Raw genomic sequence first — 23,743 nt, forward strand, 5'->3', positions numbered from 1 at the left:
ACATAGATATTCTGAGCCATGTTATTACGCAAATTCTCAGTAATTACTGCTATATGTAATTGAAATTTAGTAGCATGCATTTAGTTAGAAACCTTTATTCCTTGTCATTAATCTCAACTCGTGACAATGCTTTCTTGATAAAACAAAGGTTTTGTATTTTTAGAATAGCTATTATCTCGTTCAGGAGATTGAGGATTGTGTTACAATCTTAACCCTATGTCCGTACTTTTTTATAATGGTTTAAAAAAAATATATTATCAATTCTAATCAATATATCACTGGTATAGTGTGTCACTTATGGAATGATAACACTAAAACTTCCTCCTTGTCGATAAGTCTGGCTAAGGTTAACACAAAACGTGATAAGTTATCACCTGCTCACGGATTTATTTAGCGACATAAAAACGCGACGAATGCAGCGACACAATGTTAAATATAAAGGTTTTGAAGGTTCTACTACAGTAAGACAGAACCGAGTAGCCATGCATATACATGTCTGCTTGTGTGTGTTGGTATATACCGCTGTACAAGTGCAGGCGGTAATTCAGCCACAGGTACGTATCAAATGTTATTTAAATGATATTAATCTTAATAACGTTAATTGAAAACACATTTTGATTTCAGGGGGGGGGGGGGGGGGGGGGGGGGGGTTGGCTATTGCTCTGTAGATTCTTTTCTTCTTCAGCATCCCTCGAATCCAAGATGTGTTGAAGAATCGACTACACTTAATGCAGGTAGACCTGACGTTATGCCCTTCTAAGTCAATTAATTGTCCCAATATCAGAAAAGCTGTGTATTCTCTGCAAATGCAAAATCTACTTGCCGCCTTTTTGACCCTTTTTATCTGCTGTAATCTTAGAAATGTTTGAAATTCTTCAGTGTTTTATCGACGAGTTATTTTTAGCATCAATAATACAGCGGTATCTTAAAATAAGTTACAGGAATTCTTTACTAATTTTGAAGATATAATTAATGGAAGTATTACCAACGTAATTTATTAATTATCTATAATTATCGCGGTAATGAGATCTCGGGATTCCGACGGATAAACCGACGGTAGAACAGTAGCACGAGAGAACCGACCGCGGATTCACTTGGCTTTTGACTAGAATAGGTGTGTGTTGTATGTGTGTTGTGTATGTACCATTCGCCGGGTAGTCTCGATGCGGCTTGTCCTTTGTCTTGTGAATGTTGGGGTGGTATACGCGTTAGGGATAATGATAATTTGTGGTATTTTTGGGAATTTTAAGGAGTTATTTTGGGTTAAAGGTAAAGCTTACTTAGAAATGTTGACACAGTATACGCACCACTGCAGGGTTAGATGGGTGGCTATTATTTAACGGTACACGTAGCTTATTTTCATTACCGGTCAATGGTTACGGATCTAAAAGTGATTGACAGTACTAGTTGAAGAGTTAGATTGTTAGGTCCAGTATTATAGAGAGTTAAATATATGTATGTAGGGTAATATTCATTATGTTAAACAGAGTAGGAATTAGGCCTAAGTAATATTTTTATATGTTTCCAGTGAGTATGAGTTTGTACTGAGAGTGTTTTTGTGAGGAAGTGATCTTAGGGAAGTTTAGATTTTAAATTAATAATATATAAGTATACAGCTGTTTCACTTGATAAAGTAATTGCTAATTTATGTGTGTAAATCCAGGAATGATAAATTATTAACATAGTTCTCAGTTCTCATCCCATATAGATACTTGTAACAGTCAGTTAATCTGAATACAACTGTAATAGTATCTGGTTCAAATATATACACTTATTACTGTTTAAGACTTCAATATTCTAGGGGTAATGATACAGTTTCTAAAATAAATGTCCATCACATCTCATTCCAACTTAGAAGGGTGAAAAATTGTGCGAGTCAATTAGGAATATCTATGTAATTTATGACTTTGTTTTGGGATGCGTTCCCTACTTAATTAAATATTGAACTTCATTTCACTCTTCTGGTTTTCCTTTACAATCGAAGTTCTACATGAGAATCATGCCTTAGTCATGGAACCATTTGCTGATTTAGTGACGATGCAGCACTTACATAGTCACTGTGACTGTCTGGTCATCTTTTCTGATATTGGATGACAGAACTAGGTTAAGTAAAGGTTAAAGTAACAATTAGGTCAATTTAAACTGCAAGGACTAAGGAGTACAAGAATTTGTTTCAACAACACATCAGGTATAGCTAACTTAAATTACAACATGGAGCCATAGACTGGATCAGAGACGAACGGAAACTGAGGAACCTGATGAAGAGTTGTTGTTTATTTATTATTTTATTGGGTATTTTACCCTAATATATATTGTGACATCCTGCACGCTACCTTATTAAGAGGTCTGATATTGGGTAAGGGCAACTTTGGCGTCACATAACAGCAGAAATATTTTGCTCACTGCTTGTTAAGTCGAACCTCCCGGATGGAACTAAAATAAAATTTCGCTGTGATAGAAACGGCTACGTTGAATGTCACAATATTTGTTCATAACTCTACACTATAATTGTGAACTTGCTAGATTACATTTTTGTTTTTGGTTGTTATCAAAATGTGTGCTAAAAACCTTATGATATGAATATTTTCATATCACACCCTTTATCAGCCCTTGACCCCATATCAGCCCTCAGGCTGATGTCATGGTCTCGGCCTGATGTCATGGTCTCGGCCTGATGTCATGGTCTCGGCCTGATGCCATGGTCTCGGCCTGATGTCATGGTCTCGGCCTGATATCATGGTCTCGGCCTGATGTAATGGTCCAGGCCAGATAAAGGGTGTGATATCAAAAAAGTCGTATAATAAACTCTGATTATTTATAATTGTAGTATCGTTATTAAACCAAACTAACTCCATTGTGTTAATCTTATACCTTGTTATATATGTATAAAAGTCTATGTGCCCCCTTATCTACAGCATAATATTATAACATGCCAGCATTGCCGAAATCGACATAGATCTTCGAATTTCGAAGGCAATTTGTATACGTTTTACACATTTTTGTGTACACATGCTGCCTTTTATTAGTTTATTTCTCTGATATCTTTTAACAGGTGAGGAATGTTTTGCGTTATAGGACCAAGCTATGGGAGCGTAACATGATGGTTTATCTGTTCAGCTCTCTGATGGGTGAGTATTTTCCTTTGCATGAACATAATCTATAAGATATTACAGCTATTGTTGTGTTAGGTACAGTTATATTGACTTAAACAGCACCTACACCCTCGTAGTTGTTATTAAATATCACATGAAAGACAATTCTGTAGCAACTCTAACAGATAAAATCAACAAAGAAGATGTAATTATCAACCTCCTACTTACTTGACATTCAATGAGTTTCAATATCTTATGCCTACATGTATGCATCTATGTAAAATAAATGGTGTTTTTATTGGACGACTAAAAACAGTAGACATTAGAAAACAGTGAACATAAATCGTGTATTTTTTCGCATCACGAAATAACAATAACTGGGGACAATCATTTTGAGATTAAGTAGATTTCATGATATATATTAACCTGATATATAGAGGTTCCCCAACGAGTGGAGATTGTTTATCATTTTTATCCAACTCGAGTTAGTTAATTTTCTAATTTTGAAAAGACACGAGCTTTAGCGAGTGTCTTTTAAAAATTAGAAAATTAACTAACTCAAGTTGGATAAAAATGATAAACAATCGTCACGAGTAGGGGAACTTGTTTATCCCATAACTTCTTTACTTACAAATGTAAGTCTGTCAAGTTCAAATTCTCCCAAGGTAGCAACTAAATTCCGCGAACCAAATCACTACACGACAAAATATAGGTCGTTATGAACGAAAGCTTATCATATCTTTTAGATGCACGACTCATATCTTCTGTACTATATTTGTAAATGATATTATTTTACAAAACGAAATATTAGTTTGAAAGTCATTGTGTCGGTGTAATTCATTAATAGGTAACTTGTTTAAATAACTCCGCTCAAAATATTCGAAGACGACACCGTCATCGCGAAGTCGTACGTCACCGCTGAATATTAGACTAATCATTGTCAGATTCAATTATCGGTCCTTTCCTGGATTCCGTAGGTATGCTATTGCTGGTTATTATGATGTTAAATGTTCATTCTGAGATTTATTCATTCAAGACATCATGCATTTCAACAAATATTTCGGAAACCGAGCTGGAGTGTTGAGCAATAGGCCTATGCAGTTTACGTTTGTCCGTGTGTTTACACGAAATCTCATCAGTTTCAGAGACATATATACACAGTTTACTGACATAAGACAAATGTTCCAAGATGATTTTTACATTTTTGTGTTTGGGATAAATATATTCGTAATAAAGGTAAGTGAAATGATAAGAAAGTGTTTATTCGTTGATTTGTTGTCTGTTGGTACAATATCCGTACCGAATGACATCGAATTAAAAGGGAAGCTGCCTAACAGTAACAGTAACGTTAGATGCTGCGACCGTTTCATTCAAATGACTACGATTAGGGACATCGATTTAACCATTTTGTATTACATTTGTTCATTGTTTTGATAATTCATTCATGGCTAACGGGGTCCACTGCATATATCTAGAATCAAGGGGGGGGGGGGGGGGGGGGGGGGGGGGGTCAGTTTTGGATCGCTAGGCCTATAATCGATGCAAGATCTCGCTTCCGTGCGTCGTCTATTTTACCATCATCAAATTACATTTCGTACGACTCAAACCCCAGATTAATCGACATTTCCATGAGGACACCCCTCTCATCCAGTTATGCTAATGTTGAGCACTGACAACTCCCAAAAACGTGTACATGCTGATCTTTTGAAGACAGACAAAAAAAAAGATAAGTGAGAGTAGTAAAAATAGTCCGTGGTCAAGGGTCAAAGGTTAGCCAATCAGATTTGTTGGAGGTCACAAATGACCAATCGGAGGCTTAGAAAGTGGTTACACACTGCGGTGTGTAAACAAAAACAATAACACACTGCTACGATCTTTATCACGTGCCATATCAGTGGTGAAACAAGCGTAGTTATGGGATAAATAATTATAATGCTTTACGTATAAATGTTTCCTACTAATAAAATCATGAACACTCGCAGCAGACTATGAATATGTTTATGATATATGAATGCAGTAGGTCATTTGTTATGCTGCTATGACAATAAATATGATGTTTTACATCAGACGCCTCCCAGGTCAGTGTGAATAGAACAGTCGATGCGAGAAATAGAACGTGACGTTAGCACGGACAGCGGTAACTGTATCACTTTCAAGAGAAAAGAGGGAGCCTACATTCAGTTGAAGGACTTCGTGTATATAACCCTGGCGGACGATGGGTAATACTTTATTAGATATATATTTAAACACATTGTACTTTTGTTTTAAAGTAAGATAATCACTGAAAGAATGTTTATTAAGTTCTAATTATTTTGCTGGCATATGGTACAGAACGAGTCACGTCGGAATGGTTCGGGGCCGACAGAATCTTTATTTCACCGACAATTGTACAGAATTGTTTCATGTATTTTATCGCTATTTATGCTTAAATTGAACATTAACAATGCAAAAATATGAAAATTCTATTCATCACACTTTTTTTTTGTTTTCCACTCCTTCCGCCTTATCTAGTTTGTGTAGAACAGATAATGTAGGGAAGGTTGAAGGACGACAGAAACTTTACCTCACAAACGACTGTATGTACAAACGGGAGATCAAGTCTCTACTGTTGGTCACTTTGGGTTTGTACCACGAGCACCAGAGACCGGACAGAGACCAGTACATACAGGTACACATGGACAACGTACAGAATAGTAAGTACACCAGGAACAAGTACATACAGGTACACATGGACAACGTACAGAATAGTAAGTACACCAGGAACAAGTACATACAGGTACACATGGACAACGTACAGAATAGTAAGTACACCAGGGACCAGTACATACAGGTACACATGGACAACGTACAGAATAGTAAGTACACCAGGGACAAGTACATACAGGTACACATGGCCAACGTACAGGATGGTAAGTACAACAGGAACCAGTACATATAGGTACACATGGACAACGTACAAGATGGTAAGTACACCAAGGACCAATACATACAGGTACACATAGACAACGTACAGAATAGTAAGTACACCAGGGACAAGTACGTACAGGTACACATGGACAACGTACAGGATGGTAAGTACACCGGGACCAGTACATACAGGTACACATGGACAACGAGCAGGATGGTAAGTACACCAGGGACCAGTATAAACAGGTAGACTTGGACAACGTGCAGGATGGTAAGTACACCAGAGACCAGTACATACAGGTTCACATGGACAACGTACAGGATGGTAAGTATACAAAGGACAAGTACATACAGGTACACATGGACAACTTATGATGGTAAGTATAGCAAGGACCAATGCATACAAGTACACATGGACAACGTACAGAATGGTAAGTACACCAGTGACCAGTACATACAGGTACACATCGCCAACGTACAGGATGGTAAGTACACCAGGGACCAGTACATACAGGTACACATGGACAACGTACAGGATGGTAAGTACAACAGGGACAAGTACATACAGGTACACATGGACAACCTACAGTATGGTAAGTACACCAGGGACCAGTACATACAGGTACACATGGACAACATACAGGATGGTAAGTACACCAGGGACCAGTACATACAGGTACACATGGACAACATACAGAAGGGTAAGTACACCAGGGACCAGTACATACAGGTACACATGGACAACGTGCAGAATAGTAAGTACACCAGGGACCAGTGCATACAAGTACACATGGACAACGTACAGAATGGTAAGTACACCAGTGACCAGTACATACAGGTACACATGGTCCACGTACAGGATGGTAAGTACACCAGGGACCAGTACATACAGGTACACATGGACAACGTACAGGATGGTAAGTACACCAGGGACAAGTACATACAGGTACACATGGACAACATACAGAATGGTAAGTACACCAGGGACAAGTACATACAGGTACACATGGACACGTTTCTTTTAATAGATATTTTTTTTAATTTAGCCGTAATGTCGGTTAGTTGAAGATTCTGTTGACACTTCTTTGTTACCTTCATGTTTGATACATGTAACTGTCATGCCGATATCATCTGTTCCAGAGGCGAAAAAATCATTTGTCAAGATAAAGTCCAATGATACAAACCTGCTAGATTTTCCATATGACTTTCACTCCGTCACCCACTTCAGCGAGTACGAATACGCCAAGAATCCATCTTTCCCCACCATCAGCACCAATGTATCCGGGATCAGCTTTGACAACAGAAGCAGACTAAGCTTCTACGACGTCCTTAAAGTACAGACATTATATGAATGTACAAAAGGTACCGTAAAATATGTATATATATACATAATACTGAATATATTTAATTATAAACTATGGATTAATCTGATGAAAAGATGCTATTTTGATCGGTAGTCAGTTCTGTTGATAAAATAACCAATTTAGCTAACAAATTAAGTTTAATTATTGTCACCAACAGTTCAACATTCGATATCAAAATGAGCTTATTACACGCGTATTATAGTTTCAGGCTATACTATGTTAAGAGACAGTACCAAATACTTCCAGCAAAAGTCCACCGATATATTCTATCCACAATGGCGTGACACCTCTGAGCGTCTTCCGGACTACATGACCGCTAAATGTAACAAGACTAATGGTAAGAAGCATAATTTGTTTATATTTTGTATCGATTCATGTGATCGAAAATAAATAGAACACTGTTTTGTACTGGTAGTAATATTTCGAAAATGCCGAATGCTTTAGCAATTCATTGTTTACTGTATACGAATACATATACAGAATTATTATTAAAAGTATTTCCTGCTTCAGATGTGTACACATTGACAGTTCTGAATGGCGCCACCTGGACGAGTGAATACCCCCTTCCCCCGGGGAACTATTGTATATCTGCTGACATCTGTATCGGGTCCTCCTCCTCGGATATAAAGTCGTATATACAGCTGACGGAGGAACCTGACTCCTACAGGTTCAATAACACTCAACGCAGTGGGCAATGGAAGACACTGAACATGACGTACACCTCAGAGAATGACTGGAATGTAAGGGACTTATTTTAACTGTGTCTTTCGCTTTCATTTTCTTCAACATTAATGACAATGTCAAATGGCCTAAGGGCTGGGTCAACTTCGATTGCCCTTTTTGCCGGACATCATTTGGCAGACCCATTGCTTAATGAAAAACAATTTCTATGTTTCCATGCAATTACTCCCACAAATATTTTCTAACTATCATCAAACTTATTAACAGAGTTGTCGTCCTTTGATTCAACATAATTATTCTGTTAAGCTATAATGACATGTTTACTCCTTACTTCAAAAATGTGTACTACATTTCAATTTTCTTGTTGTTTGTTTGTTTTGCATTAGTTTATATTTTTTAGATTTCAAATCGATATAAATATTTGATGTTACAATAATATTACCGCATTTTAATTACAATATTAATTTTCTGGAATTGTTTGAACAAATACGTGTATTTGTATTGCATTCCCGTTTACAGCTGGTGCTGAAAGGACACATTCTGTGGGGAGGGGATGTCCTGGCCCTAGACAACCTGACCGTCCGCCGCAGTGTCGATGTAGATTGTAAGATGTAGGGTCACTAGTATTGTGAACAGTCTACTCAACACTCGATTGTCTGTGGTGACAGGGATCCACGTATACATGCTTCTGTCAGCAAATGATGAACCATGAATCTTTAGGTATAAACAATTATAAAAAGTCTATGTGCATCAAGTTACATTGACGTTATCTGAATCACTTGATTAAGAATTACATATTATAATTTTTCAACAGCTTTGAATATATTTGCCAGCTATGATAGTATGAGATACAATTTGGTTCAAATGTATTCTTCAGTACATGTTGAGGAACGGTATGGCACTCTTCGTACACAACTGAGCTGCATGTCAATAAACATACTAAAATAACCAGTTTTGCAAGTCTTGATTGTATATATTGACAAATTCAGAAATAGGATTGAATCGCATCATATCAGTACCAAGTCAACTGACTAGCATCAGTTTGAAGGAAGGCGGGAACTAACGTCATATTAGAATTTAACGCCATATCAGGATCAGTTCGCGACTAATGGTAAGGATGTTATATAAAAAAAAAAAAAGCTTGATTAGTTTCCGTATAGGAGAAGTTCACGAGTAATATATTAAATCGCATTAAACACCGGTATACACACGTACAGAAGAAACGTAAATGGTAATTAATTCCTTGGGGTGTCACATGTAATACTTTCCTTTAAACTCTTACTATTGCAATTTCTGAGTTGTTTAAAAGCAATAGTATATATTATTGACGTGGTATTAAAATCTTAGCAGAAAAATAAAAAGGCCGATTCGATTACATATAATGGATAACAATGAATGTGTCATAAATGAACAAACTGACAACCGAATGTCGTAAATCCATCCAACAAAGAGTAACCCATCGAAGTCTAGATGATTGGGCAGGTACACTAAGATCCCATTGAAACCATAGAAAAGGAAACATAGACGTTAACATTTCACCAAAGTTATTCGGTGTAACAGGTTTTCTAACTCTAACTAGTATGTGTTCTTTTTAAACCAATTCAGATAATGTTTACCATTAAATGTTGTTAAACAGAGATAGACATAACTATCGATAGGTATGACATCATATGTTTTAGGTCATACACACACTATCAAACGGTACGGCACCATCTCGTCTGCAATAACGAGTGTATTGGAATGATTGGTATTCACATATCCCACATTATTGTTGTCCCTTGCCAACCCTGATGATTCATAGAAAGAGGTAGCACCCACATCCCTCAGGTGAATCATTCAACATTTCCATCTATCAGTTACTTTACCTTTACAAGGCTGTTTACATTACTTACATGTACAGTACAGTTTTTGTCACCTTCATCTATCTACCAATATTAAGTACAGAAATTGGGTTATTGATATCGATCGATTTAGCACACTCGTTGATAGACGTATTATATTTATACACACAAAAAAAAACCTCAACAGAGTAATAAAAAACAAGATGCATCATAGCCTTATTTTAATATATTTGAACAATCGTTGATGTAGGGGTTAGTGCTGTGTTGCAGCTACCGGTAGAGCATTTCCTGCAAAAATCTGTTGTTTCCTCTTCTTAAAAGTATGTATCTTTAGTGATATCAGTTCGCATACAAATTCGAAAAAAGGATATATTATGTATAATCATCTATTACCAAACTCGAAGGAACAATTCAAGAGAAGATGTATTCAGTTAGAAATTTATATATATTGGGTTAAAATTCAACACGTGTTATCGCATACTGAAGATACCTAAATAAAGGCATAATATAAAAGTATATTCGTACTGATAACAAGCCCTATATATTTACAATATTCATTATCTTGTTCACGAAACTGGGAAACTTTTAAAATCCCATACGTTATCTTTACATTTTTTTACTGGATTGCATTATATATAATAAACTCGGATCAATATTTCATTGCTGTCGTCACCAGCGTATTATCACAAACGTAAGATAACAGAAAAGAATTCCCCCTTGTTGGGAAGGCTGGCTGTATATAATATACTTTGATAACAACATGTTATGAGCTGCTGAAAATCTTCCATTATTTCCTAAGCGATAGACACATTACATAAAGTTACAGATTACTTTTGCATTGTTTCAACTGTGAAGCAGAGCCTTCGCCCATGTATTCAACCTGTCTTGGAGTCTTTTTGCTTGTGTTTGCATACACTTGCATACAGGTACTGGCGGTGAGTCATCCACAGGTACATAAGTAAATATTATAAATATTTTAAAACAAATAAAACATTTTTTTTACAACTTTGAAATTACGTATCACCACAATAAGTGAAGACCATTGTAATACAGGAAGAGCCTAGTTTTAACACAGCGATAACTACAACAATAAGAAATATATTGATATGTATTCATATCAGACATCTGTCATAACGAATGTCAATATTCACTATAATGCCCCCTTTAAGGACTAGTTTCACGCAGGTAAGTAAGTAAAAAGCCAAATGATCTACGAATTTAAGAGAAAATATATGTCTACTTTCAGGAAAACGTCTTTTAATTATGTTGAATAGATTATTTAAAAAAAAACACACGTTCCACTTTTTTCTGTTTTCACTGTCATAATTGTAATAAAGAGAAATACTGACAATTGTATTCCGTCAACTAATTGTCGTACAATCGATAAAAACACCTACTGATTTTCAACATAAAGACATCGCATTCCTCACTTAATAATCAATGTTAAAACAAACTGTCATCCTACTAGTCTTAACATATCATGTGGCTATAATAATTAAAGTACGTAGATTCTATGCGTTTCAGGATTGTAAACATGTATGTTAACAAGGAAAGACAGCCACTAATCTATCATCCTAGTGACAAAGCATAGCTCCTCAACAATCACTTTACTAATATTTCAACATCATCACATGATCTTGAATTGCCACATACAGCTCGACCATATGTTGCACACTCCTTAACTAATATTCACATCACTGAGTAAGATGTAATGTACCAACTTAGCATTCTCAATGTAAATAGAGCACCTGGCCATGATAGAATTGTTCTTAGAATTGTAAAAAAAAGCTGAGAATCTCTCTTATTTTACCTTTTAGTATTCTTTTCAACAAAACTCTAGAATCAGGAGTACTGCCATATAGATGGAAACAATCAAACATAAATGCTATTTATAAAGGAAGTTGATCATCTAATGATGTTTTAAATCATAGGATAAATATCTATAACTTCATGTTTTAGTAAAATAATGGAAAAAATATATTTGAATACCTTTTTAACTGAAATTCTATCTTAACAAAGCATCAGTCTGGTTTTATACCAGGTGTTTACGCATTTAATCAATTGTTGTTTATTTATAATGAGATAACTAGTGATATAGACAAGGGAAAAGAGCTCAGGTTTATTTTCTTAGATGTAAGTAAAGCATTAGACAGAGTCTGGCATGAAGGTCTTATACAGAAGCTAAAATGTATGGAATTAATGGAAATTTTATGGTTTCAAAACTATCTCAGACATATTACAAAGAGTCTCTACCGAAGGCGATCACCCACAATTAATTTTAACCCTAACAAAACTAAATCGGTAATCTTTTCAAGGAAACAAAACAAAAACCACCCTCCAATAACTTTACAAAACAGTCAAATTACAGATTCCGCAGTTCAGAAACATCTTGGACTTACTCTAAAAGAAGACGCAACATGGAAATAACACATCCTAAATATATATAGAAAAGCCTACTGTAGATTAAATGTTCTTCGATACATAAAATTTAAAGTGAATCGTAAGTATTTAAACAAAATATACACAGCATTTATAAGACCAATTTTAGAATATGCAGACATAATCTTGGATAACTGCACACACAAATCAAAATATTCATTAGAAGCAGCAAGAATCATAACAGGACTCAGATCAGGAACATCACACATTAAATTATATGAAAAAAAATGGCTGGGAATCTCTGTCAGATATTAGTATTTCAGTTTTTCTTAAACGGAACTCGGAACTGGGACCAAAACCAATAAAGCTGATATATAGCATTTAAGTTTTTCTTAAACGGAACTCGGAACTGGGACCCAAACTCGTAAAGCTAATACATTGCAGTTCCGTTTTACTTAAACGGAACTCGGAACTGGTTCCTAGTTCCGTTGATCTTAAACGGAAATCGGAGCTGGGACCAAAACCAATAAAGCTAATACATAGTATACCAGTTTTTCTTAAACGGAACTCGGAACTGGACCAAAACCAATCAAGCTAATACATAGTATTTCAGTTTTTCTTAAACGGAACTCGGAACTGGACCAAAACCAATAAAGCTAATTCATAGTATTTCAGTTTTTCTTAAACGGAACTCGGAACTGGGACCAAAACCAATAAAGCTTATACATAATATTTCAGTTTTTCTTAAACGGAACTCGTAACTGGGACCAAAACTCGTAAAGCTAATACATTGCTGTTCCGTTTTTTCTTAAACGGAACTCGGAACTGGTTCCCAGTTCCGTTTTTCTTAAACGGAACTCGGAACTGGTTCCGAGTTCCGTTTATCTTAAACGGAACTCGTAACTGGGACCAAAACTCGTAAAGCTAAGACATAGTATTTCAGTTTTTCTTAAACGGAACTCGGAACTGGGACCAAAACCAATAAAGCTAATACATAGTATTTCCGTTTTTCTTAAACGGAACTCGGAACTGGTTCCGAGTTCCGTTTTACTTAAACGGAACTCGGAACTCGGAACCAACTTCAAGCTCCCTATAATATATACCTTATACTTTATACATTATTTTGTTGTTACATTTTCTAACTCAAAAATGCATAAGTATACATATAAAATGTTCTGAAAGATCCTCCGTCTTCATTGGTCATACGTGTCTTCAGTTGAGTATGCTAGGTCTGCTGTATATATGTGACGTATAGCGACTGTTAAAATAAAATTGCCTGATAATAATTTTTCTGACAATCTATAATACATTCCTACATTTATATATGATTTTATTTTCGCTGATAGTTTTGACAGGCACGACCTGTGCATAAATACACATGGACTTTTGGTCAATGGCTGTCAATAACTAATTCTTGTAGATATAGTTTATCTTAAAATATTTTGATCAAATACTATGTATAAATGAAAATATAATCAAAATGTATGAATGATGTGTGAATGTTTGAGTTACCTCCCTTAAATGTTTGTTATTCATGTAATGTTTCATTTCACAGTAAATTTATATATCTTATATCTATATAATATTCAAAATATACGTTGGTCGCATAGCGTTCTAGTGTTGAACATGATACAGTCACGCTAGTATCCGCCTTCGGCCCACGTTTGCCGAAGGGTTCATTGTGGTTTCTCCAGTTACTAAAACATTATTCTTATTGTATTTTATTGTATTTCCAGTACTTCTTATATATAATATGTGATTGTATTTGCATTTTTTGTGTTTTGATAAAGGGGCGGATTGCCTCGAAAATTTAACAAGCCTCATTGTTCACACTGTTTGAATTACTTCTTTGCCCCATATATTGTAATATATGTATACTTGCCACATAAGGAGATAATCCATATAGGCTTGGCCTGTTATTCGATCCTTTTGACTTATACAATCGAATGTCACACAATTTGTTGAAATGAAATGAAATTGATGTTGTGAAAGAATTGTTTGAGAAAAAACGTCGTTGATATGATTGTTTCTCATATACTCCCTATGTAGATTTCCATGTCAGCGGATATTATAAGAATATCATAAAGCCTTCCATATCTATCCACTTTGTTCCTTTTCAGCTTATGACCGATATAAATATTATTTCAGATATTGTGACAATTTCCGGAACCTGTGTTGTCATCAGGATGGTTTTCTATCTTAATAGTCTAATGAAAATAAGATTAGTTCTTTAACATCAGTTCCATATATACACATGTACATATCCTTTCTTAATGAAAATAAATCATCTTCAAACAAACGTTTAAGGCAGCCAGCAATGATTTTAAATCGATTCCTAAATTCCCAAAATTTAGTTTTGCGGAACCAGTTAAATATTTTTCATTTTAAAATGGTGTCATGTCAACACGTCCTTTTGTAAAAGCAGATTACAAGTTTCATTACTCGACATTTGACCTTGTATTGCGAGCACCTTTACTTCTGCAGATATATTGCTTTAGTTGGATCATACTATTTTTATTTCTTTTATCAATATTTTTGCTTATTTCATTTTACAGCTAAGAAATGTTTTGCGTGACAAGAACACACTATGAGAGCGTTATATGATGGTTTATCAGAAAAGCAGTCTGATTGGTGAGTATTTTTGTTTTTATAGACGTAGTTTATCACCTTGGTCTTTGTAGTTGTAATCATTAAATACCATACAAAATATGAATATGCTGCAACTCAAATCAATGGATCAAATTAAAACGAAAATATAATGATCAACTTCCTATTTTCGTGACATTTACCGAGTTTCAATAACGTATGCTTGTGTACATACATCTCTGTAAAATAAAAGGTACTTTTATCTGACTGATAGGACATTAGAAAGACGTTAAGATACATTGTAGATAGTGTATTTTAGTGAATATGAACTAATGATAACTAGAGGCAGTCATCTGGCAATTGGGTAGATATCATTATGTTAACACTATATATTTGATGTTGTATATCAGACGAAACCCAGCAGAGTGTGATAGAACAGTCGATGCGAGAGATAGAAGGTGGCGTAAGAACGGACAGCGATACATGTTTTACCTTCCATAAAAAAGAGGGACCCTTCCGTGACCGGCATGATTACTTGATTACATGGTTATATAACGCTGGCAAACGACGGGTAATATTTCATCAGATATATTATTGGACACAAAGAGCTTTGTTTAATGTCAGGGCAATACTTATAGAATATTTATTCAGTTCTAATATCGTTCTGGTATATTTCACAGAATGAGTCACTTTGGAAGGCCTTGTGGTCGACATCTAGTTTATCACAGCGACGACTGTACAGAAACGTTTTAAACGACCGCAGTCTTGTGTCACTAAATTATGTTTAAATTGAACATGTGGCCACTATAAAGATTCGTTGTTATTCAAAATGCAAGAATATTTCAAATGTTATTCTGTTATTTTCCATTCATTTTTTCTGCGACGATAATCTTTTCTAGGTGGTGTAGAACGAGTAATGTAGGAATGGTTGGAGGACGACAGAAGCTTTTCATCACAAGCGACTGTATGTACAAACGGGAGATCATGTCTCTACTGTTGGTCACTTTGGGTTTGTACCACGAGCACCAGAGACCAGACAGAGACCAGTACATAGATGTACACATGGACAACGTACAGAATAGTAAGTACACCAGGAACAAGTACATACAGGTACACATGGACAACGTAAAGGATGGTAAGTACACCAGGGACCAGTACATAAGGTACATACGGACAACGTACAGGATGGTAAGTACACCAGGGACCAGTACATAAGGTACACACGGACAACGTACAGGATGGTAAGTACACCAGGGATCAGTACATACATGTACACATGGACAACGTACAGGATGGTAAGTACAACAGGGACAATTACATACAGGTACACATGGACACCGTACAGAATAGTAAGTACACCAGGGACCAGTACATACCGGTACACATGGACAGCATATAGGATGGTACGTACACCAGGGACCAGTACATACAGGTACATATGGATAACATACAGGATAGAAATGATATGATAACATGGACAGGCACCAGCTGAGTAAATCTGACTACTTGACGAACTCTCGGTGTCAATTAAGCGTAGTCTTCAAGACAAACAATACTCGGTAGCAACAACTTTGCTCGCCAAAGAGTCAATCAGAATTAATCAGAATGTTAAACGTATTCTTAACAGTGACCAAAGCGAGATACATCTATCAAATATCAGCTTTTTTTATTGTATTTTCTGTATACATGTATATAAAGTTATTACAACAAATAAAACTAATGTAATTTCAGTGGCAAGAGAATATTTTGAGAAGATACCCAGCAGTACAACTGACCTATTAGGGTTTTCTTATGACTTTTACCCTATCACACATTTCGTTGCCTATGCCTTCGCCAAGGATCTGAGATGTCCTACAATCACCACGACAGTTCCTGACGTCAGCTTTGGAAACAGCAGCATACTCAGCTACTACGACATCCTCAAAATACAGACAGTGTACAGGTGTAAAAAAGGTATGTAATAGTAATAGCTTTGATAAATTATAATTTCGGTTATGATATAAAAAGCTGAATATATTTTTTACACTGTCGACTTCATTAAGGTAATGTTATATATCGGTTGTCTATATCGCATGAATAAAAAATGTGAAATTTAGTTACTTTATTTTATTTTAATTTGTCACTTGTATGTGAACTGTGGAAATTCCAAGGTTGGCAACACCATGAGCTAAATAGCACCCCAACACACTTCAATCGACTAAAAGCATTTATTCAAAGTGACACGCCACATACTATGTACGACGGCCATCTAGAAGCAGTCATCTTTAACCTACCGCGTCACTAAATACGGAATGTTACACCCAAAACAAAATAATTCGTAAAAACATTCCTCCGTTAGAATACTTTTTTTTTGCTCCCCAGTCTGTCCAGATTTATCATTGTCATTCAGGATTGAAATGTTATGCGTTTATAAATCGACTGATGCCTGGTGCACTTTTTGGGGTCATCTCCGCATACAATTTCGCGTTTTGACACCTCGCATATTGTCCTGAAAACGCTAAGGCTATTTAAAGAGTGTCGTCTAACTTACCATATGTTCGAATAGTTTCGTCTAATGAGCAATGATATAGAATTATAAATTACATATTATTTCAAACGTGAGAGTCCCATGCACCGAATACAACATTACATAGGAAAAGCAAACGAAATCAAGATCGAAATTCCACTCTGTAATCACATACACATGAATTGGGCTAGGCCTTTCATTTTATAGGATTAATATCATGTTTTCTGTAACAAATGTAGAACAAAATGCTAAGTAAGTTTAGACTTTTCATACATGAAAATCAAGAAAGAAAAAAAAGCTCATTCATATGACTTACTTTCGTAAGTTTGCTGAAATCAGGACAAAAATAAAATATATCACGAATACGACTGACACCAGGTTAGGTATTACAGGAACAATTAAACGTGTACCAATATTCCGTGCTTGAGAGCTTTTTATTTATTTCGACAAATTTTACATATATCATGTCGTCGTCAAATATGAAGATTATACTTCAGACCGGTTTATTTATTGAACAGTAATTAAAACTGAGTAGGACAGACGTTTTATGTTTATTTTCATTTTATTCAAGTTTAGCCATCAACTTTTCATTCTATTAAGCTGTGTTGTTAAAAACAACGAGTCCCACAATTTATTATATATTACCATAAATTCTATTAGTGTATCAAGGTCTCGGGAGGTAGTCGGAACTAGCACACAGGTGTATCATGTGTGATAATCGAAATATTAAGGATGATATTTTTGTTTGTTTAATATTTGAAAGCGTGTTACATTCTTGCTTGACTTCGATTTGTATAAACTTGATAATTTGCCGCTTAGTGTCAATAATATCAGAGGAGTTTAACGCATTGTTAAGTATTCTTGGTAATGTTGATTATCTATGCAATTCCACTCTTATGTGCATCGCATATTATATAAGTGATTGATGAATTACATGATTAAGTTAAATGTAATTTCGTGTATAAGAATCTAGCACTATTCAACCTAACTGTAGGGTTTACAGAATTAAGAATTTAAAATGAAAATACTATGGGAGTAATTCCAGTAGGTATTGTGTGTTAACGCCAGAATTTAACAAGTCATGCAATGGCCCATGATGTTTTTTTTAATTGTAGACAGGCATAAACATTCATATTGCTTTTCAATACCGAGATGACCCAAAAAGTAACCTGGCGACAGCCGATTAAATAACTGCATGGCTTTTCAAGCATGAATGTAAATAAGGAGTATGGACGGGCTGAGGGGACAGTTTGCAAAATGGTGCCCTGACGGAGGAATTTGGCGTTGTTTTAACGGATTATTGTATTTCGGATGTACCAAATTGTATTTATTGACACGGTAGGTTAAATATAAATATGTCCTGATGACGGTCGACTATAGTATGCGCAGTGTCTGTTTGAATAAATGCATTTTTATTCGATTAAAGTGAGGTGGGGCGCCGTTTCGTTCGTGACGGAGTTGTCGGCCTTGTACTTTACAGAGTACACATACTACAGCAATATTATTTCTATTATAAATTCACATTTCCTATGCAAATACCTGTGGTATATATCACATGGTGGCTAAAGGGAGATGTTTTGAATAAAAAAAACAATGTTTTAAGTGATGCAATTGTCATTACCTTTTCATGTTTTCCTGACGAAACAATACACGAAAAGAAATATCATCAGCAATGACCTCGCCGGTAACCTTAACAGAACTAATATACCAGACATTTTTGCACCTTATACGTAGTAATGTTTTACTCTATATTTACCCTTTGTAAGGTAACACTATGTTTGGAGGGGATAATGTCAATTTGTTCCAACAAATGTCTCCCGAGATCTATTATCCTCAATTGGAGCGACACCTCTGAGAGTCTGCCACACTACATGAACACAGGCTGTAGAAAGAATGACAACAGTGGAAAGAAACCAAGTACCTGGTACCAGCATTAGATACAATATTTCGTCAAATCCCTTCTTAATTATCAGACTCTGTCATATGTAAAGGCAAACTCTTGATAACATGTGAAGACATGAGAGGAAAAATAGATATCTCGCCATGTTGGATAGCGTTTAATATATGTGAAATAGCTATGTAAGAAAAGAAGTATCTGTCATAGCACCTTCCCAATGATCATCGTTACCGAAGAGCCTATCGTCGTCATTCCAACAAGGAAACCAATAATACCATATAATAGAAATGATCGAATACTCGTATCTGCGGTTATCACACAATAGGAGGAAGGATACAATCTTTCTCACCCAGAGAGAGAGAGAGAGAAAGAGAAAGAGAGAGAGAGAGAGAGAGAGGGGGGGGGGGGTGGAGATTCTTAAGTTGCCTTACACGAGGCTAAGGGTTGAAATATCCTTGTCTCACTAACAAGGGGATGGTGGTTATTTTCTCTCTCATCCTGTTAACCCTCGTTTGTATTTAACATTGCCGTTCCTTCAATGTCAGACAATGTTCCATTGACGTGAATGCATTGTATTGTTGCCAGGACGTCATACAATTGTTGAGAATGAGCAAAGAGCATGTGTAGCTTGTCTCAACCCTATAATGAAATAAGAAAATATCACGCCGGCAGAAATGTGGACATTCCTGTCCAGGGTTAGAGACATACATTACAAAGATATGAGTCTTGCATTCTTTACTGAAATTTTGTAAGATCATTGATACAAATGCAATGTATTCGATAAACAAGTACATATACTTGTGTTAATACTCCACCAACATCATCTACAGATGTGTACACATTGACGGTTTTGAACGGCGCCACCTGGACGAGTAAGCTCCCCTTACCTCCGGGAAACTTCTGTTTATCAGTTGACATCTGTATCGCGTCTTGCTCTGCGGATGTAAAGTCGTACATACAACTGATCGAGGTACCGGACTAACATAATCTCAGCTACACAAAGCCACGCGGACACTGGCAAACACTCAGCATGCGACACATGGATGATTGGAATGTAAGTTTTTTTCTGTTGAATCTTAGATCAAAGTATTGATGACATAGTCATAGCAACTACATGTAAACATTATCATGAAGCATTTCAACCCTCATTTTATCAATTTTGATTATCTCTGTGTGTGAACAAGTTCGTGTTTTCCTCCTTATTCTCTTTTGCAGGTGGCGCTGAAAGGTCACATCCTGTAGGGAGGGGATATCCTGGCCCTAGATAACCTGATCGTCAGTATGATTTAGGAAGCACCAGTGTTGTTGGTTTTGTAACCTCACAGTCTTCTCGCTGCTTAAGGTGACGCCAAACACTGAAGTAAAAACGTAAAAATAAAAAAATAAAAGACAGTGACGCTTTAGTCATTCAAATTTTTTAACAGTGCAATTTTATAATCGTGCGTATTGTATCTAATTTAAAATAAATCCTTATAAATTTCTGTTGTTATTTTTAATTGTTTCACAGGGATCTATACGCTTTCTTGAATATAAATGTGAGTCCTTTGGAATAGATTATGGCTTCAGACGTATTACGCAGGGATTCATGTATGTTCAAATATGTTTTCAACGAAACTTACACATACGTTGACAAATAGTAAACTGTCACACTGACTACTGATGATAACAAAGCAACAACAAAGAAACAAAATGTTACATTAATATTTTCAGTCAAATGTAAAAGGTCAATTAAAGTCAGACCATATTCGCTTTCTATTATATTCGGAAACATAAACTTTGAAGGCTGTAATATCAGAAATTAAAGATCATACATCTCCGTGTGGGATGATTGCCATCCAGCAACATTTTCTTGTAAGAAACCTCTAAACGGCAGCAACAGCGGCCATTTTGAATAGTCATTACGGAATCATGTTTTTCCAGTACAACATGTATTTTATTATTGTTTTGTTCTGACCTATGAGATCTAGCTCCGAAAATGGTCTTAAGATTTTTCTTGACTAAGTGGTTTTTTTAATGTTGAAAAGTCAGAAATCAAAAGTAGCAACTATGGCTGGCATTTTGTAAGAAATGTTTTTAATTTCTTTTCAAGTTCCGCCATTGCGATTCATTTCAAACCTGCCTGATATGATTTATAGATGGTCCTGACCAAGTTTCAAAGAAGGCCTCTATGACCTCTATCTTAAAAAATGTATACCAAACTCCTTCTCAAATACGACCAGCGGGAATCACTCACATTTGTATGAATGAGGTTGTCCTGGCCAAGTGTTGTTATTTTCCCGGTTGGTAAGAAACCCGTGATGGCCCCTTGGCCTCCATACACTATTGTAAATCGATCTCTGTTTCGCTTTACTGCTACTGATTCTGCATACTACAGTACAATAGTACTTGATTGTTTAAATTCAGATCACCGGTAAAGCCCAAGGACCTCTTGTTCATTTACCGATACATGGCATCATAAAGCTGACAAAAGTTATATCAAAACAAGGTATGGCTTTCTATTTATCTATACCTGACATCATAAAGCTGACAAATTAGATATACCAAAGCAATGTATGGTTTTCTATTTATCTATACCTGACATCATAAAGCTGACAAATTAGTTATACCAAAGATAGGTATGTTGTTTTATTTATTTATCTATACCTGACATCATTAAGCCGACAAATTAGATATACCAAAACAAGGTATTTTTTTTTCAATCCATCTATAACGGACATCAGAAATACGTTATAAAAAGTCAAGGAAAAGTTGTTCATTTATATTCACATGACATAATAAATGGACAAGTCAGCTTGAACAAATCACCGTGAGGTTTCTGATTGATCTATTATCGCTGTCTGTTTAAATGCATGTAAAAATCAGGAATCAAACCTGTACAATAGGAAGGCGATATAGATTAATATCAAATTAAGTCTGCAATAAACTTACATTCAGGTAGACATATTCTGAATCCCAAATTATCATGATTTGAAATTCTCAGTTTTCTCCAAACCTATTCGACACTGACTGCTAATTAATTTATTCTTGGTTTCGTGATGTAGTATTCGCTACAACCTCTATCGAATGTTTTATTCTCATGTTGCATAATAACTGTACAGTTGTATCTTTCCCATACAGGTCAATAGGGAATACATGACGCAGTACGCCTACCGACGTATCTTGAAGTCAAGTGACCTCGCGTGAGACATGGTATCTATAAACCTTATCATGGCGTCCCAGTATAAATATTTGCTTTTTTAAAGTTATCTTGGCAAGCATATTGAACGTACATTCCAATTTGAATTTAAAACTGGACACCAGTTAAAGATGCTATATTGCCAACACTTCCTGTCATAAAACTACATTGAATTGCATCCACGGTATAATAACTAGCAAATAAAAGATATAAAAAAAAATTAAAAAAGTATATATTTAAGGATTGAATCTTGATTTGGTCGATTCCATGGGGTCATGAATTGAGTTGCTCTTGAGACAAACTTAATGAACTGCGAAGCATTTCATGTTGAATTTGTCTCAAGAGCAACTCAATTCATGACCCCATGAAATCGACCAAATCTAGATTCAATCCTTATATTTCAATTTTTTTTCTCGAATAAAAAAGTCGGTCTAGATATTAATATCTTGTAGCTTGTGCAAGTTTAAATGCGGAAAAGCCCGAGGAGTTCCGGATTGTGCATGTCTAGTCGGTCGAGTAAAATAGTCTGCTATTTTAGGATTAAAAAACAGTATTACTTTGTCAAAATAAAAGTATTTAGCATATCTGGTCTTTCATAAAATACAAGAATACATTATAAATTTGATAATTTTAATAATTATTCGATGCTTATAACAGCATGGAGAAAAAGTGAAATCGTTCCGCGGAAGGATTATAACCATGTATTCATACGCACTGATCAGTGTTAATCTGGTCAAATTCATGGGCAAATGAAACATATTAAGTTTGGTAGTTTCATTGATTCAAACTTGAGTAGAAATTGAAATATATATATATATATAATAGCATCCTTATAATGAACGTTTATAAGATATAAAGTTATCCTCACACCAGAGTGAACTATCGATTTGATCTTTGTTGGGGGGTGAGTCGATATTCATGGAGGGTATGCAACAGTTTAAATAATACCCGAGACTTTTTACATTGACGAATCAGTCTTCAAGGCTGAGCGGCTGCGTCTGTGAGTACGGTTGGAATGTAATTTCTTTTATAATAAAAGAAGTATTTTTTAGTTGTTGATATGTGTATTTTTGGGGTATTTGTTGTATCTGATTTTCTTCCTTGTTGATTATTGCTTTTAATTTAAGTTAATTATTTTTCTACGCTAAAATTTAAAGATACAATTAGAAAATCAGTTTTTGGAAGGTTAAAATAGCATAAAGCATTTAACTGTGGGTGTTGTATAAAATTATTACTTTTGTCGGCGCTGTAGCATCTTTAAATGATAAGGTGGTATAACGAATATGACATCATTAGGTATAAGTCTTGTATGTAT

General features: G+C 35.5%; 2 protein-coding genes across 3 annotated transcripts; both read left to right on the top strand.

Annotated features, from left to right (window-relative positions):
* Window positions 1–5,163: 5,163 nt before the first annotated feature.
* Window positions 5,164–8,996, top strand: LOC117332545 (zinc metalloproteinase nas-7-like). 2 transcript variants are annotated; one of them, XM_033891496.1, is made up of 6 exons: window positions 5,164–5,311; window positions 5,604–5,785; window positions 7,140–7,361; window positions 7,566–7,700; window positions 7,874–8,103; window positions 8,564–8,996. In XM_033891496.1, the coding sequence occupies exons 1-6, from the start codon at window positions 5,193–5,195 to the stop codon at window positions 8,657–8,659; spliced, it is 984 nt and encodes a 327-aa protein (XP_033747387.1). In that variant the 5' UTR covers window positions 5,164–5,192; the 3' UTR covers window positions 8,660–8,996. The 2 variants fall into 2 exon arrangements, with proteins under 2 accessions (XP_033747387.1, XP_033747388.1); XM_033891497.1 differs by having other exon boundaries at window positions 7,572–7,700.
* A 6,778-nt stretch (window positions 8,997–15,774) lies between these two features.
* On the top strand, window positions 15,775–22,436 carry LOC117332139 (zinc metalloproteinase nas-6-like). Its single transcript, XM_033891023.1, has 4 exons — window positions 15,775–15,985; window positions 16,582–16,803; window positions 20,469–20,491; window positions 22,371–22,436. Exons 1-4 carry the CDS (start codon window positions 15,775–15,777, stop codon window positions 22,434–22,436), a joined length of 522 nt encoding a protein of 173 aa, XP_033746914.1.
* Window positions 22,437–23,743: the final 1,307 nt, after the last annotated feature.

The sequence above is a fragment of the Pecten maximus genome, chromosome 8 (genome assembly GCF_902652985.1).
Source record: "Pecten maximus chromosome 8, xPecMax1.1, whole genome shotgun sequence".
Lineage (NCBI taxonomy): Eukaryota > Metazoa > Mollusca > Bivalvia > Pectinida > Pectinidae > Pecten > Pecten maximus.